Source organism: Protopterus annectens, chromosome 1.part0, assembly GCF_019279795.1.
Source record: "Protopterus annectens isolate FY-2018-M chromosome 1.part0, PAN1.0, whole genome shotgun sequence".
Lineage (NCBI taxonomy): Eukaryota > Metazoa > Chordata > Ceratodontiformes > Protopteridae > Protopterus > Protopterus annectens.
In genome coordinates, this window is record NC_056725.1 from 1,554,733,108 (window position 1) to 1,554,751,468 (window position 18,361).

Sequence of the window (18,361 nt, forward strand, 5' to 3'; positions counted from 1 at the left end):
TGCAGATGTGAGATGTCCTCTGTGTGTCTGAGTGGGTTTCCTCTGGCTGCTTTGATTTCCTCCCACATCCCAAAGACGCACAGTGGGTAGATTGGACACACTACATTGACCATAGGTGTGTGTATGCATGTGAGTACGTCGTATGGAAAAGCTACCGCAGCAGGGCTTGCCACGCAGAGGTGTAAAACTTGGGTTTTACATGATTGTCACTGTTGACAGGACACCCTGACCCCGTATGCAAAAAAGGGGAAAATGGGTTGTGGATGTATGGTTGCTAGTAAATATCCTCATATTAATACATTTTATAACCGTGTTTATCACCATATCAAAAACATTTACATCCACATGTTCATTTTAGCCTAAGCTTAAAAGAACAACACAAGTATCCAAATCATTGATGATATCAAGAGGTCAAAACATAGAATGCAATAAATATATCAACTGCTAAAGACCCAAATATTTCATACAATCCAAGATATTTATAAAATGCAATTTCTTTGCCATCAGAAAGTTTCTTGTGTATTCACCATTACAAATCTTGACTACTTTAGATGGTACTAAGAATTTAACTGTACAATAATGAATAAAAAAGCATATTCAGCAAAGCTGTATGTCATTCAAACACAGACTATACATGACACCTAAATTTTGCAATGCAGTTTCATTTGTTTCTAATATTTTTTGACAGTGGGAATTGATTATTATTATTCATATCAACCTTACAGTTTATGTACATACTGCTTCTGACCCCTCCTCTGTTGTTCATTATGCATATGACTCCATTCTTGTTTGCTATTCCTCATCCATTAATGAACTCCAAGCCATAACCCATACTTCTCAAACGAACTCTGGCTTCAACATGACCTAATACTCAGTGGTATAAAAACAAATGTCATGTTCTTCCTAACTAGATCCAATCCTGTCATGCACACTGATTTTTCCATTACCTCTTCCAGCATTATCCTGAATGCTGTCTCAAGTACCAAACTCCCGAGATTTACCCTGGATAGTGAATTAAAAGTCTACTTCCATATGTCTACAGTCATCAAAAACTAAGTGCCTTAGAATCAAAAACCTGTCCCTTACAGCAAGCCCATAATGCTACAGCCAGTGTTTTCCCCCTACACAGTGTACTGTATTTTTCCCCAGTCTACACTAACCTTCATATTACTCAACAAAAAAGACTAGAACAATACTACAATAAAATGTTATTCTCTCTTCCTTGAAAAACTCACCACTGCATTGCTCTATATAAAAACTGGATGGAATTTCTAACTTCAGCATACCCAACTGAAGGTAGCCCACACTATTCTGCACCAGCCATCCAAATGCCCTTCCCTAATCTCACTGATGAAGTAATCCTGACCAACAAAAGAACTCTGCTGTGGAAACAAATATCTTGCTACCAGGAAAAGGCCTCAGATGCACATGGGTAAATCCTTGTACTCCAGTCATTTGGCCTGACTGTGGAACCAGTTTCTATCTGTCCTCAGACAACCTCAAACTCAAAACAGTTTCCAGAAAAATCTCCACACTCATGTAACTCTAAAGTTTGCCCCTGCTCCTCTTCTCCTGGTTTCTCCTCACACCAGTTACCACTAGAATTTTTGCTGTTATAACTGTCGATGTGAAATTTTAACATCTTTTCTGTAACCTTGGTCATGCAGATTAACAATGCAATGTCTCTCACCTACTGTTAAAATTAATACTTTAGATTTTTACATATTTTAGTGTGGAACTCGGTCAACATTTAGCCCTCCCCCCCCTTGTACTCCTGTTCCCACTCCTCTCTAACTGGCTTAACCTAACTACTTTCTGTACTGCATTCCCCTCTCCCTTTTTAACTTTTCCTTCTTTGACAGCTGCTACTTGTCACATTCATCTAGACACCAAGTGTATTTTGACTCAGTAATCACTATTTCAAATATTGTTTGTACTCCCAAAGAGTCTGCTGTAATCTGTATGTTTTTCAATCACTAGATATGTTTTTGGAGTTTTTCTCCACAGGCCTCTGCTAAAAAGGGGTCTTGCATGACCCAGTCAGACATTCCCAGTAACCAAATGTAAATAAATATTATTTTGCAGCATTTGGCTATTTGCAAGTGCCATTTTTCAGTACCTTTAAATTGTAAACCCACCAAAGGTATTTGGAGATGCCTTTGCAAGAATTGAGATCACGTCAATGACTATATTTTTCAGAGTATTAGATTACATTGATATTGGCTGTTGCTAGTGCCAGAGATTCAATGCTGCTTCTAGCAACAACCATCAAAAAGATGCTGCACATGGTCTTTCCATAGCATCAGGCATGTAGCAGCAATGGTGGTGACCTTGTGCAAGGAGTGGGCAGAAGGTTTGCCTAGAATTTCTCAGAGGAGTATAGACTATTAAGTACTTGCCTAATGTGTCTGTTTTCCAGGCTTTTAGTGAGTACATCATGGAAACAATCTGCATTTCCTGACTAGGAAGAAAGGGAAACTTCAGACTAGCCTTTAATAGTACATCTTTAGTATGGTTCCACATAGCCTATCATACCTTTAGTATGGTAGATGCAGTGGCTGGGGACTAAAACCACTGGCACCCTCACTCTTAAAACCGCATGGCGCAGGCTATCATCATCCCATAATGAAATGGGCCATGCTGTCTTGAAACCCTTTTCAGTGTTGAAGCATTTTTGGTGAGCCCTACCAGGATATGACATTTAGAAGAGGAGTAAAGTGCTGTTTCCTCCGTTGAGGATAGGCATAATCTTCCCCTTTCCACCTCTGCTAACTTTACTTATTTGTTTAGGAGGAAGAAGGAAGCCAAACACTGAACATTGACAAGTATTAGGCCTTATTGTCCCCATATTTTCCATCAAACTCAGATTAAAAGAATCCCTAATCAGACAGTCCTTTTCAGCAACCTTACTATTACTTCACAGTCTGCACTGGTCTTTAAGTGATGTACTCTCAATCCTCTAGAGTCAGGAGGGCAGTCACCCAGGAAGGAGACCAGGTCCTGGCATTGTTCAGGTTGCCTTCAGGCCATCTTGCTGTAGCAGACCAGTCAGTCTCAGAGGGGCTACTATCTCAGCCAGAGTCACTAATGGAGTGGCAGACACTACTCTTACACTAGATAAAGTAGGAAAGGTGTCTACTCTTGACTGTGCTCAGTCTTCAATAATTTGGGAGTAGGGACATCACATTCAGAATCAAAGTTATTTCACAGCAGTTTAGGTGACGTTTTGCATAATCACTTTTCCAGCATGTTGCATTATCTGACTTTGTGCATGTTATTAAACAACTGGAGAGTGCATTTTGAGTCTGGCCTGATCTAGGGCCATTAGGGTCCATAGGAGACAAATAGTCACATCATTCTTTACAAGATTGAGGGCCGTGTTCCTAACTCTTCATCATAGAAACAATACAGAAGCCATTCTCTCTCTGCCTTTGTGAGGTTGAGCAGTCAGGTCGTAGTGCAGAACCATAACAGGTGCCAAGAGCCATTAGCTTCTGCAGTGAAGCAGTCCTAGTTTAGAATGTGGCCACTAGCAAGGGAATTTTCTTGGTTGTGGTCTGTACTCCAGTAGAGTCCATTTTCCTGGTGGAAACCTTGGTTCACAGCTCAAACCTCCTTCTAGAGTTGTAGTTTCATCATGAGAGTGCTTAGGCTGTCTTCTAAAAGAGAAGACGCTTCAAAGGTATGAGTGATGCGGGAATTAGATGCTATTCTATGTGGAGCACTGAGGAAAAATCTCTTTGCATTCATCTGCCCTCATTCTTATTTACCCCTCACTTGGTAGCAAGATTCCATGTGGAAAAAGTCTTGTTTTGAGTTATTTTGATTCTTGGCCTCTCCATAGACCATTGTGATCTAAGGATTTAAAGTTTAGAGGATCTTGCACTGTGGCAAGATGACTGTGGCCACGAGAGTGGATATTACAGATGTTTCCTTTTAAGGCAAGACATGTCTAGTATGCCAGAGCTACAAACAATGTGCCATTTGTTCAGGAGGTTGTGCATGCTTGGAAGCGAGAATGCATCCTCCTGAACGCAGCTGTAGCAGAGGTCACATGCAGGCTGCTGAGGCGGTGAAGATAACCGTCCACAGTATCTGCAGACTGGTCCACTTCCTAACACATGATTCTTGCCTCCACAGGGGAACAAATTGGCCAGAGGACATTTTCCCCACTGGAAGAAGGAATAAGTCATTTGGGTACAGGAAGACCTATTATTGGACTGTTCCTGCAGAACACGAAGGTAGAAAACTAATGTGTCCAGTTGTTAAACTAGCTGCTTTTGGACCTGAAATCTTGTTATGGGAGACAGCTTATTTCTGAATTAATTTTTTTTTTCCCTTCTCCAAAGTTGGTTTCTGAGCTGTTGCTTAGTCAATTCATTTGTATCCTGTTTTTTTTTTTTTTTTTTTTTTTCTTATTTACTGAAAAATGAGAACACGTGTATTCCATAGCCTGAATGGTCAGCATGAATTATAATTTAGCCTGCATAGGATTCGTGACCATGGGTGGAGAGACCATATTTTTTGCTTCTTTTGATTACGGCTTCCATAGGTCTTATTTCCCCAAATGCTTAAGGTTTTTTTTTCCATACCTTGACAGTAATGGACCCTCATTCCTAAGTCAGAGCATAATTAAAGTTATGAAATCAGTATTGCTTCAGTCTTAGCTGTTAGCCAGGGGTGTTCTTCTCTGCACTTGGAGTGTATCCAGAGTTGCCTTCTCCTGCACTTCATACAGGGTTGCATGTATTAGTAGCATATTTAAGTATGATCATAAATTGTTTATTAGTTTTGTTGGTCCTGCTATTATTGGACCTGTCTGTGTATCTTTCTTCCACATTGCTCATTTCTGCTTGCAAATTCTGGTATTTTATGACTTTGTCTCACTATAACTGTCACTATAATCACTGTGTGTAGTAATTTCAATGCTTAATGTTACTTTTGTCTTTTTTTTTCTTTTTTGCTTGAACTACTCTATATCTGGTTTTCTTGCATCTGTTTTTTGAACTGTTGGTAATGGGTGATCCCACGTAATCCATACTTCGTCATTGTTGATGATGCTTTTTGGTTTATGATTTTAATGCTTCTCACTCACTTCTATATTGTAGTGTCTACACCGTCCCTGATGCAAAAGTCTTGCCAAATTATTATGCCTTTTAGTGTACATACCATGTGTGTATCACACCCATCAATGAGCTGTGCAACTGTTTCCAGTTCTGTTTTACAGAATCTGCATTTGTTTCCTCCCACTTCTGTAGATCTTGTTAAACACTCATGTATGTAGCCCATTGTCTCAGGCCACAATTATTAACCTTTTATCTTTGGTTTAAATTCACCTCTCCATAGCCATTCTTGCTTAAATCTTGGTCAACGTGAGGTTGTTCAAAAAGTTCAAGAACTTTCCATTGTTCTTTCTTTTTTTGTTCCTTTTCTTTATTTTTTGCTTTTTGTCACTTTCAGTTGCTGTCTGATTTTTGTCTACCTCTGTTTTGATTTTCATTCCTACTTTGTTCCTAAATGCATTTCTAAACTAACCAAATATGTAGTCCTATTCATGCTTTTGAACTTTCATTGCTTGGATCTGATGGGGTCAGTAAGTATCTATGCTGCCACACAATTGCAGATCTATACAGGTCCTCAGTTTTGAGGAGGTTCATACCTTCTTCAGAGCGAGGGATATATAATCTTGGTTTAACACTGTTTTTATATCATTTGATAAGAGTGAAGCATTTTTCTTATTTTATTGTCCATCTGATCCAGTACTTTTGGGGGCCAGTCTGTCACACCAAAGTGGTAAATTAGAACTGGAAGAGCAAATTGATGTATAGCTTGGACTTCAATCCTAGATATCAGGGCAGTTTTCAGTATTAGCTTCAGTGTTCTGAAGTATTCCTTACAAAGCTTTGTTTTCATTTGTTCATGTATTACTGACACTTCATTTATTTCCAAATGTTTATACACTTCCACTCCTATCTGCTCAAGTTCCTTTATATCACATTCCTATCCTAGGTTGTAATTTTCTTCGATTTGCAGCTTTCCTTTGATAAAGTTGCTTTTGCATATTTGTCTAGACCAGATGTCATTCTTATTTCATCTGACAAAGTTTTAATGATTTGTAGTTGTGCTGTCAAGTAATCTCTGGTGAACTATACAGTTTTACATTGTCCACAAAAAGTAGATTAGATTTCTTTAAACAAGGTTGATTTTTGGAATGTAAACTGTAGTCATAGCCTAATCTATTAAATAACCAGTCGCTGTGATGAAGAATCTCCCTGGAATATCCCCCTTTGAATTTTTTATCCTGGAATAATCATTTACTGTTTGTCATGGCTTAGTTGCAAAATAGTTAAAAACTTTTTTCATAGTCACTGCAATGTAAGTGATCATTGTAATGTATATCTTATAAATCTGTAAGTTTTGCATTATCCATGAATATGGGATGCTGTCAAATGCTTTTTTTTTGTGTGGTTTATCTATGCTGTACTTATATTCTTGTTTTTACAGCTGTATATTATAGCTTTGTTTAGCAAACAATATTCCTTTGTTCCACATGACTTTCTTGTATTACCCTTTGTTCTATTGCCATGCTTGTTTTTTTCTAGATGGATATAAACTCTCTCTCCATCAGTTCCGGTATATAGAAGGCAAGTTAGCGGTCTATAATTTTTAGGATGGGTTGCAGGTTTACTGTTGAGGAGGAGTATCATTTTTCCTGTTGTCAGCTAGGTTATTGACTGTTCAAGATGTGCATATAGGTAATTCTTACTCATGGCTAAATTTTTGTGTAATGATGTTAATATCTTTCGTTAGCCAGAAGTTAGGTACTGCAGCTTTAGTTAGTAGCTTTCCTTAATTTTGTCATTTTATATCCTCTATATTAGAGCTCTTTACTGTTTCTGTTAATTCTTCTATCCATATACATCTTTGTTATGTTTGAGAAGGTTTTCATAAATACTGCTCAAATTGTGCCTGTTCCTTCTGTTTGTTGGTGTTTTTATTCATTTTGTTTTGTTTTCCAGTTCTCTTTTAGGGTCATAAATGAATTTCTTATTTTGTACATTTCTTACATATTTATCTGTATAACAAGTTTTTCTATTTGTGCTGAAATGTTTAGATTATTATTAGAAATTGAATATGATAAATCTTGATCTGTTTTAATACTTGCTTTTACTACATCCATGGTTCTATATAATTTTGATAACCATTTCCGTTTTATGTATTCTTCTAACAGCGATACTTGTGTTATTTGCCTTACAGCTTTGTCTATTCCACTCTTCCATGGTGGCATTCTACTTGTTCCCTTGCTTTAATTTCATACTATCTACTGTTGTGGTAACACTTTATCTGTTATTAGTTTAGATGCAAAATAATATAACCTATTTGCATTGTTATAACATGAATTTCTCTTAATAGCCCTGATTACTGTATTCATCTGCTTTACCAGCCTTCTAACATTTTGTGTCTTGTATATTTTATGTAATCTGCTTTGTTTGTCTATCTTAATATACCTATCCATCTCTAAGTTTCCTGCAAGTCTTCTAAACAAGGTTCCAGAACATCATCCTATGACTTATCCTCTTCAGATGAATCCTTATTCATCTGTTGCTCCTTCGTTTGAGGACCTGTTGTCCTGTCACGGCATAACATTACCTCTGTCAGAGTTGCCACTTTTCACTGCTCCTTCCCTTGCCGTGCCTTTCTTGCAAGTCCCCTACAGAAGGTTCCAGAATGTCACCATGAGGCATATTCTTTTCAGATGCTTCCTGCTCCATATGCTGCACCTCTAAATTGGAACCCACTGGTCCATCATGTTGTGACACTATCTGTGTTGGAATTTCCAGTCTAAACCCTTCACTTTGCAGTTGGTCTGTCACTTCATTTTTTTAATTGATAATGATATTTTCTCCATAATTATTATTTTTTATCACTTGTTGATACTGGTACAATAATGCTGATTAATATAACTCTGTTTATACCTTTCTGAATTCATGTGGCAACCAACAAAATTCCTGTTTTTATGCATATATTCTGTATATATTACTGTAATCATTATCTGTAACACTGTATCTACTTTTATACCAATTAATGTTTAATATTTTCTGCATCTATGTTCTTGTCGGAGCTTTTCTCCCTGGACCTCCACTGAAAGTGAGCTCTTTTAGGCCCAATGGACTTTCCCTGTAAACAAATAAAATAAACATTTCTACCTCACATTCTTTTTTTGTTTTCTTTCCCTTTTGTGATCTTATTCTTTGTATTATGAAATTTGCCATATCCAAGCATCTTTGCCTTATTTATATCCAAATACCTTTGGAGCTACCTTTTTTGTATTGATTAGTTTGGCTTTCTTCTCTGCTTAAATATCGCACCATATCAAATCTCTCTCTTTCCCATGTCCATATTTCTTTCTAATGTCTTTCAAAAACCTTTGTTTTTGTTTCTTTTCTCACTTTCTCTGTCACTTCTTTTTCCAGGTGGCCTAATGCTTCTTCATCTAAATAATGTTTTTCCTTAATTTGTTGCTTTAAGGAACTTGACTTTTATCTGTAGCTTGTAGCTGTTTTCTTGTGCAAGTATTTTTCTTTCCTCTAATTTCTGTTTCACTCTTGCATACATGTACTCTCTGTCTGGAAATTCTGGGCTACTTGCATAGTAGTAAGAATACATAATTTCTTCCTTGTCTTCAGCAGTCCACTTTATCATCTGTGTGCCGGTTGCTTGGTCTATCAGTTTATATGTTTGTGGATTGCTTCTACTACCGGGGGGGGGGGCTAACTCAGTGGTAGGAAGATTTCCATGTCCTGAGGGCTCTATAGTCTCTCTCTCTTTCAGTCCTGGCACAAGTGCATATGTACATCAGAGTATTCTGGGGACATGTGCACAGTCTTCCTTTTTTTATTTTTTGATTTACCTTTGTTTATGATGTACAAAGTGTGGTAAAAGCAGTCTGTATATCAGTAATGTTTTGGTGAGGTTTTGTGAAAACATGGTCTACCACATGAGGGTGCTCACCAAGAATTAAGGATTAATTCAGCTCTAGCAATACTTCTCTCTTCCTTTCTGACTGTATCACTCTATTTGGACCTTGAGAGTGTTAATGGTTGTCATGCTGTCCTTATCTAAATGGTTTGTCAACTGAATTGTCTTGTCAGCAGAAGAGTGATAATCCAGTATGGTGACAGGGCTTTCCAGTGGGTGTTAACTGTCTGTAGTTTCATAGTTTCATAGTATAGTACTAGGCTATCTTCCCTGGGGCATTTGTAAGCCTAGCCATAGTGATGTGGCTTTTGCCACCCTATGAAATGGTACAAAAATGTACAGAATAAATCTAGAATACTGTGCCTCTGTCTAGTGGTGACACAGTGAAGGTCCCGTTATATAATAGAATTAGTTTACTGTGCCCCTGTCTAGCAGTGACACAGATGTGACCCCTGGGGTAAACTTACGATCTCCCATCCACTCATCAAGATTTCTCTTGAAGACAGTCAGTGAGGGGCTTTGATTAATATGAACTGGGATCCTGTTCCAAAGCATGGGAAGCCTCTGGGTTATGAATCTATCCCTCCAGCATGTCCTATTCGTACTTGTGCCGAGGTTTAAGTCTTTAGCTCTCGTGGTCCTGATGGATTTGGATTTTTTGAGGTGGAGCATGTCCATCAGATCCTGATTGGACATGGCCTTGTAAGTCAGGCAGAGATCACCTCTGAGCAGGCGGTATGCTACTGAATAGAGCTGAAGTTTCTTTAGTCTGGCAGAATAAGACATATGTTGGAGACCCTTGATCCTTTTGGTGAGGTACTTTTGTGGTCTCTCCAGCTGTTGCAAATGCCGGGTGAGGTACATACCAAATGGGGCATTGTACTCAATCATGGGTCTGATGAGGGAGGAATATAGGGGTACAATGACATCCTTGGATCTGGATGTGAATCCATTCATGATGAGGTGTGCAAGGTAGAATGTTTTTCTAACCACTTTGGCAACGTGGGTGTCAAATGAGAGGTCGCTGTCTACTTGGGTCCCTAGGTCTCTGATTACTTTTTCCGTACTCAGTGGGTTGCTGTCTATGTGATAATTTGTGGGTACTTTGTTTTTCCAAAAGGGATGACTATACATTTTTGGCATTTAGTTTAAGGCCGTGACTACGGCACCAGTTGTCCGTTTCAGTGAGGCCTTTTGTAGGATGTGTGTGTCTGCTGGTGTATCGACTATGGCGCCTAGTTTGCAGTCATCTGCGAACTTTGTCAGCCACAGCCCTCCCATGTTTGCTTTAACATCTGAGAAATAAATGCCGAACAAGAGGGGTCCCAGGACAGATCCCTGTGGGACACCACTTGTGACTGGCTTTGAGTCTGACATTGCTGCAGTGATTTTAACTTTATGGGTTCTGTCCTTTAGCCAGTTTGCAACCCATCTAGTGACATAGGGGTTTACTTTTAAGCTGTTTAGCTTATCTATGATGCCTGAGTGGGGTATTGTGTCGAAGGCCTTGGCCAAGTCCAGGTATGCTGTATGGACTGCTTTGCCCTCATCAATGGCTGTAGTGACTTGTTTCGAAAAAGTCAGCCAGGTTTAAAAGGCAGGATCTGCCCTTTACAAAGCTGACCTGGGTAGGGTCAAGTGTCTGTAGGTCCCCTATGTCTCTGTTTATGAGTTCCATAATGATTCTTTCCATAGCTTTGCAGACCAGGCTAGTTAAGCTTATGGGGCGGTAGTTTCCAGGGTCTGTAGAGGCACCCCCCTTGTGGAGTGGGACCACTGTTGTTGTACGCCAGTGTTCAGGTACATATCCCGAAGTAAGGCTAAGGTTAAATAGCATTTTTATGTGTGGGTTTAGCTCCTCTTGGAGTTCACGTAACACGCACCCCGGGATACTGTCAGGTCCCATTGATGCTGTGTTTTTTGCTTTGTTTAGGGCAGTTCTCACTTGGACATCTGAGATGACAGGGAAATTACATTCAACTGGGATAAGTATTTCTTCTTTTGGGGGTGAAGGAGGGGAGAAATTTGCACTGAACCGGTCAGCCAGAATGTTAGCAATATCTGTGGGTTCAGTGTATTTTTTGTTGTTGTGAACCAACTCTGAGCATATCTGAGGGTTTCCGCCCAGGTTTCTAACATAGCTAAAGAAGGCTTTGTGGTTATCTTTAGTGTCCTTAGTGATTTTTCTCAAAGTTTGCCTTGGATGTTTTTATGAGAGAACGTAGTTTTCTGCTAATGTTGATCAGAGATGTCTTCCCTTCATGGGATTTCGCTCTGACGTGCAGTAGCTTTCTTCTTTTGTTATACAATTTGTTTATGGCTGAGGTCCACCAGACAGGACGCTTACATTTGGTGGAGAGGGACTTGGATTTGTTTGGGATTGCATGATCCATGCATTCTTGGAGATGTCCATAGAAAGCATTTGTGAAGGATTCGGCATTGTGGGATGTGGTATCCACTGGCACAGTGGGCTTAAAGGATGCCATCTCAGTCTTAAGAAGAGTGAAGTCTGCTTTTGAGGAGTTTTTCACTGTGGTCTTTTGTGCTGGGGGTGGAGGTGGGATATGTAAATCCAGGGTGATTAGTTTGTGGTCAGATCTCACTAGTGAGGGGTATACTTCCGGTGTGGAGCATTTTGTCCCCATGTTTGTGATGATCAGGTCTAGTATATTATCTCCCCTAGTGGGAGAGGTGACTAGTTGTTCCAGTGCATTTGAATTTATGAATTCCAGGAACCTTTGGGCTAGGGTATTAGGGCTAGAATAATGTACCCAATCTATGTTTGGGTAGTTTAAGTCTCCCAATATGATGGTATTTTGTGATACATTCATATCCTCCAATGTCTTCAGGAAGGCTGATTGGGGTTCTTGAGATTGGGAGGGTGGTCTGTAACATGCTACCAGTTGTATAGCAGTTTTGCCTATGGTTAGTTGCACCTGTATGGTCTCTGATGCTTCATGTGTTGTTACTAACCTGGAGGTGTGGGTGTCCTTTATGAATATGGACACTCTCCCTCCCTTTGTGATTCGGCCCAGGTTTTGGGGCCGAAAAGCATGATACGAGGTATAGCCTGGTAGCGCTGGGGTGCTCTCAGGAGCCTTGTAGTGCATGTGAGTGACACGGGTCTTTGTCATGGTCACTGGTAGCTCTTTAATTTTTGTTAAAAAAAAAAAAATGTTTGGAGCACAACTTAATTCACAGGGAATCCTTCAGATGGACTGTCCTTCAGGGTGCACTACCTTGAAGCCATCTCACATTTTGGGACACTGCTTGGAATTCTAAAGCAAGCCACCCAGTACCATGGAACTCGTAAAGTAAGATATTAAAAGGGCCTTCTACAAAGAATGGATGGTTTCCTTTCTCATGTTTGGGAAATTCTAGCTATTGTGTTTTAGCAACAAGATATTAAATTTAAAATTTATTACCTTTTCAGGTAATTAATTTCCTCCTGTTCAGATGGAAGTAAAAAAATTGGAGATTATGGGGGTAAGGGCCACCCCTTAGCTGTAGCATTAGGTTGAAGTATGTTGGCCAAAGTGTGTGTGGGCAGGGGTCAAGCATCTGATGATAGAAAGAGTTTGACGTATTAAAGAGAGTTATGATCTGGCCGAAAAAAAGGTAGAGGAGTGTTATGCCCACTTTAGTAGGGCCTCCCAAGTGAGAACTGATATTTTAAGTACCACATGGGGCTTTGTCCCAGTCTCGTATTTGTTTAGGTTATATCTTTCAGATCTATCTTTTTCATCTGAGGTATTCTGTAGTATGTATGACTTGAAAATTTGTAAACTGGTTATTTGTGTTACAGGTAGGAATGTGTGCAAAAGAATTGATTAAATTAACCATTTTGGCACAGGAGAAAAATATGCTAAGTACATGAAAAAGTAAGCATATGAGGTTTGGGAGACCTAGATTTAACGGATGAATATTTTATACAGTACAAAGTAAAGTAACTGGATTTTATGGGTAGATATAGCTTTGAGTTTTTCTAATCTTACCAACCAATATGGGATTAACTATAGATTGTATGAAATAATATATAAAGTCTAAGAAATCAGAAATATTGACATCAAGTTTGTCCAAGGACAGTGCTATTTTTTATAATATTTTTTTTTATTTTTTGGTACTTATTATTGCAAGTGGAAATTAACTAGACTGGCCTGGCTAAAAAGTAGTCATGTTTTTTTTTTTTTTTTTTCAGGTTTGCACAGATGAAGAATGAAGCCATTCATCTTGTGGACTTGGACCCATAATCAACAGTGTATGTAATATTTACAAAGACTATGCTCTGGAAAGATATTGTGCTTTAAACCTAACATGGCTGAAGACTGCACCAGTGACAGGTGTCTTACTGCTGCTGCTCCTCCTCCTCCTGTATAGTGACCTGGCACATGTTGCTTATTGGACATAATTTTCTGCAAGTTTTCAAGAGAAGCTGCATGTTTCAGTGGAAGTGCCATTACTACTGTATATGGACCAGTGCTTTTATCGATGGGCTCCTTCAAATAAAAAAACTGTAATATGAATATGTATCAAATTGTATTTTAGGTTCCCAACATTTGTAGTATTGTTGCACATCCTGGACCTTGTGTAAAATGTTTTTAATCTCGTTTGTTGAGTGCACTGACTGTGAACTTTTTTGCCAGCTTCTTCAAGTTTATGCAAAAGCTGATTGAAGAAATTAATTTTTCCAATAAATTGTATATTTTAGTTAGTCCTGAATTATCTTGTTGTGGCTACCATTAAAATCTGGTACCACAGTGGCATTTTCAGCAAACCCCAAAGGCTTTTCTTAGTAAATATCACAGTTTTAGCTGTTTACAGTTCAGATTGCAGTGAAGAGAACATGCCTGTGTGGCATGTGTGTGAAAGAAGTATGTCAGGAATCCTTTTCCTCCACTGGAAGAGTTCTAGGTGGATATTTAGGATTGTGTTAGTAAGCTGCAGGTTATACCTCATGTTCCATTATAGGACCTGATGGTTGTTTCCTTTTGGAAATCCTAGGTCTTTGCATTTCCCATGTTCTCACTGTGTGCTCTTAAATTCTCTGTTAGCCATATCTTATTGTTACATGTTATATTTTTATATTGTTATTAAAGTAAACTATTAAAGAAACTTACTTTTGCTTGTTGCTTGGTCAAGAGTCGTGACTGACTATATGTTGATACTGTGTGTTTGAATCATATTGAGGAGCTGCCAAGAGCCTAGAAAAAAATTATATTTCTTGTTACCGATACTAGGTTTATTAATCACATTTTGGCAGTCTGTCTTGTTTTGAAATAAACACTTTTTCTGGAGTGATGCATTTATTTTGAGGGAGTCTTAGCAAGCAAGAAGTACCAGTTGTTGTTACCCTTGCAGGAGCTGCACTGCTTTGGAAAGTCACAGTATTCGTTGAGGGGACTATTGCCTGTTTATCTTTGACACTGACCAAGACACATCCATGAAAGGAAAAGTGGTTCCTTTCCTTAGTACTTCATTTTAGTCACCTCTAGCAGATCACCTTATCATCTTTGCACTGGAATGCATTATTAGCGAATGCCGTGATTTTTTGGGAGTATTCATAAATTCTTGCCACGCAGCTATATGGCCTCTTCCAGAAACATTCTGCAGGAGTGTTTATGCCCCCAGCATCAGTGCATCCCCTGTTTGGTAGTAATGTAGGCTTGCAGAAAGAGAGTATTAGTCTCCCAACTCTTTACTTCTTTCTTGTTGTAGTCTGAGTAATAAAAGCAAGAACATGACTTACTAAAGCATTGCAGCAGTTATGTATGTTGAATGTTTCAGAACTTGTTTGTACATGTCTTGCCAGAAGGCTGTCAGTTTTTGTTTTGCTTCAGTCTATTTGCCCCTGATAATGTGGTATCCACTCCGCAGATGACTGTAGTTAATATGACCACTTCATACTTTAGATAGTGTCATTTTAGGACTTTTTGGAATAGTAAGAATTCAGAGGAAAATTAAGATGTTTACTGGTTCTCGTAGAATGGTTGAGGTCTCTGTGTTTAGAGCATGAGCAGTATAGTTTTGAGAACCACCACTTATCTCTGCATAAGTTGTAGTCTAGATATAGGGCTTTCTTGTAAAAGGTGGGGGTCGATCCTTAAGAGCCCTCAGAAACACTCTTCCTGTGAACATCTGGTTCAGGAACTGGACAATAAAATATTTATTAATCTTTGTGACTCTTCTTCCCATCCTTCTCTTCCCCTGAAAAAGAATGAGTACCAGCTTGGTTGGCATGTGGAGATAAAGCCCTGATTACATCTTATGCAACCCTAATTTAAATAGCTCAGGTGCATGATGGAACTGACATGGTGGGGGGATGAGGAGGTACAGCTTGCTTGCTTACTTACTTGTTCCTGGAAGAGGTGCAGAAGGATCATATCTATACATGGTTCCAGTCCCAATGAAGACTGGGGCTCCCATGAAGAGTGTAGCCTGTGGAGGTGAGGAGTTCACAGCTGGTTGAGTATGTCACATACAGAGGCATGGACATAAACTGCAAAGGCCTATTTCTCACCAGCCCTTTGGGCATGAATAAGCATATGCAGGCAGGCTGGATGTTAAAAAGTACAAACAAAAATGTTTTCCAGCATGAGGATGGCTGCTTCTTTTCCCAGCTTTCTCAACTCTCACCCTCCAGAATGAATGGGACAAAGGGCTGTCACCCAAGAAGAATGAACAGATCCATAGAGTAGTCAGGAAAGCAGTTTTTGATGGTCACCACTGAGATCAGAGGAAGAATAAATTTAAAAAGAAGAAATAGAATGGCTGAAGAATTTATTTTATTATATTATATTTACTCTTGTTATTTGAAGTTGTGGATGACTTTAGTCTTAGTCGCATATACTTGATGAGATCCCTTTTGACCGAGGCTTTATCTGCAGCTGTTACTGTACATCATTTGTAACGATTTCCATCTGTCACTGTTAAAACACATATTATGTCGACTCAAAAAAGAAAAATGAGACTTGTCTGCATATATCAGCTGGACACAAGCTGATTTAAGTATACTTTTCTCTGCACTTAAGATTTGATTCAGTAAATATTGTGTGTCTCTGTCTATTTGCAGTTATTTCCTCACCCCACCCTCCCTGTTTCCTGTTGTGGTGTTAATCTTGGTGGCTTTAGAATTGCCCGCCCCTGCTGTAAATCTGTTTTTGCACACTACTCCTGGACCCATCTCATTTGCTCACTCAACTGAGTACAGTGAGATCATATTTTGATTTCAGATACTCCTACCAGTCCCATCTCCTCTGCTGTGTACAGAGAAAGCACTTGGGAAGGACATTCCCCTATTAGTATCTTAATCTGTTATGTTTCCTCCCTCTACAAAAAAAAATTCACTTTACTGTATTTGTGTTTCTTCCTACTTTATTACCTTATTTTGCTTTTGCCTCTTCTTAAAACTACTCAATTGAATTTATTCTGCTGCCCTTATTACTGCTTGTTAGTAGCCTGATTAAATTGTAACTGTTACTCTAAGGCCTTTGGTTTAAGCACTTGGGCTTCAAACAGCTGTTTTACATTAAGAAGGTTTGTGGTCTGCACTGTTGTGGCAGGACAGGTAGCGTACATCCTAAGTTGGGAACTGCTGATTGAAGGCTCAGTGTCTGTTGCTCTAAAAGTGTATTTGTTCTCTGTTAAGCACTTCAGGCCAGTTATTTTACCTTAAGAATGTTGTGGTCTGCACTCTTGTGGGAGGAGAGGTTATATTCTGCCCTTCTGAGCTGGGAATTTCTGGTTAAAGGCTTATTGCGCATGCTTACTTGAACTGTTTCTTTATGGAATCAGTACGCCTTGTTTGCTGTAGCATAGACTAGATTCAGGCCTGCTGGATCTAGCTTTCTTTTGTATAACTTGTGCACTGATCCAGGCCGTCTTTTTTTGGAGAAGGTTTCTCTGTACTCTAGTGGCAGGAGTCTGCAATTAGAACTTGTCTGATTGAAGACTGCTGGAACAGTGCTCAGTTTTGAGCTTTTTAACTGGTTAATTGGGTAAAGTGTTGTTTTGATTGTATCTGCTCTATTTTCTGGGGAATATATATATATATATATATATATATATATATGTCTCCTTCTAATGACAGCAAGGAGCGACGACGACAAGGGAAATAACGGCGCCCAGAACAGCGCGCAACACCCGACCGACACGCCCGATCCCACGGACGGAGACCGACAAGGAATGGAATGTAGAATGTCATAGGTGAGTGTGCGTGTAGTGTCGAATTGGGGGGTTCGTTGTGTGTGAGTGTAGGTTAGGTAGGGGCAGTGCAGGTAGGTGTCGTCGTTGTGGGGGGGGGGGTGGGGGTAGGGGTGTGTAGTGAGGGTAGGGGTGGGTGCAGGTAGGGGGGGTGTCTGTGGTGTGTGGAGCGGGGTTAGGGGGTGTAGGTGTGTAAGGTAGTGTTAGGGTGCAGGTAGGGGGGGTAGGTTAGGAGGCTAGTGGAGGTGTGTGTTTTAGGGTTTGGGTTGTGGTTGTTGTTATCGTGTGTAAGTGTTTTGTGTTGTTTGTGTTGTTGTTTCGGTGTTTTGTTGTTGATTGTTTGGCGTTCGTTTCATTTTCGTCGGTTGTGGGCGTCGGTTTCATTAGATATATATATATATATATATATATATATATATATATATATACTTGTTTCCCACCTTTCTGAACTAGTATAGCATTTTTCAGGTCACTGCTGAATCCAGGGCTGTATTACAAGTTTCTGTGTTGCCCATGCCTTACTTGGATAGAAGGAAATTTCATTGTTCACTTGTGAGAGAGGGAGCTTTGAGCAGCCTCTCTGTCCCTGGAGGAGTGGTTTCAGCCCAGAAGTTAGTAGTTTATTGACCATTTCGGGCTAATTTCTATCTCTTTCACTTCCCTGCTATAAAAACCGCATTTGCACAGTTTTTGCGCTTGTGTTCCCCTCAGCAAGTGCCTTCCAGGTGTTCTGCAAAGTCTACAGCAGCAGAGAGACAAAAGAGACTTTGGAGCGATTAAGTATCATTTTTCTGCTTTTCTTGCTGTCTTAACTAATTCCACCTAAAACGCCAGTTTGTTTAGCATTTCTGTGATTTAAAAGTTTGTTATTGCTACATATTGTACTTATTTGCTGCCTGCACTTGAATTAAGTCATTTTTGTGTTTAAATAATCTGTTTAACTGTTGTAGGCCACACACTAAAGTGTGATAGCCTTTTCTGTGCATTTAAAGTGTTGTTTTGATTGTATCTGCTCTATTTTCTGAAAAAAAATGTACTTGTTCCCGCCTTTCTGAACTGGTATAGTCCAGTTTTCAGGTTATTGCTGAATCCAGGGCTGTGTTGCAAGTTTGTGTTGCCCATACCTTACTTGGATAAAAGGAAGTTTCTCTGTTCACCTGTGAGAGAGGGGAGCTTTGAGCAG

The 18,361-nt window shown here is 39.4% G+C and overlaps 1 protein-coding gene across 1 annotated transcript in view; it reads left to right on the plus strand.

Moving 5' to 3' along the window:
* Window positions 1-14,273, plus strand: part of MAP3K4 (mitogen-activated protein kinase kinase kinase 4) — a gene marked incomplete in the record, with an annotated part of 2,414,579 nt that extends 2,400,306 nt beyond the window's left edge. Inside the window, 1 exon segment of the mRNA XM_044068025.1 lies at window positions 13,178-14,273. Coding sequence (XP_043923960.1) covers window positions 13,178-13,198 — 21 coding nt within the window.
* Window positions 14,274-18,361: the final 4,088 nt, after the last annotated feature.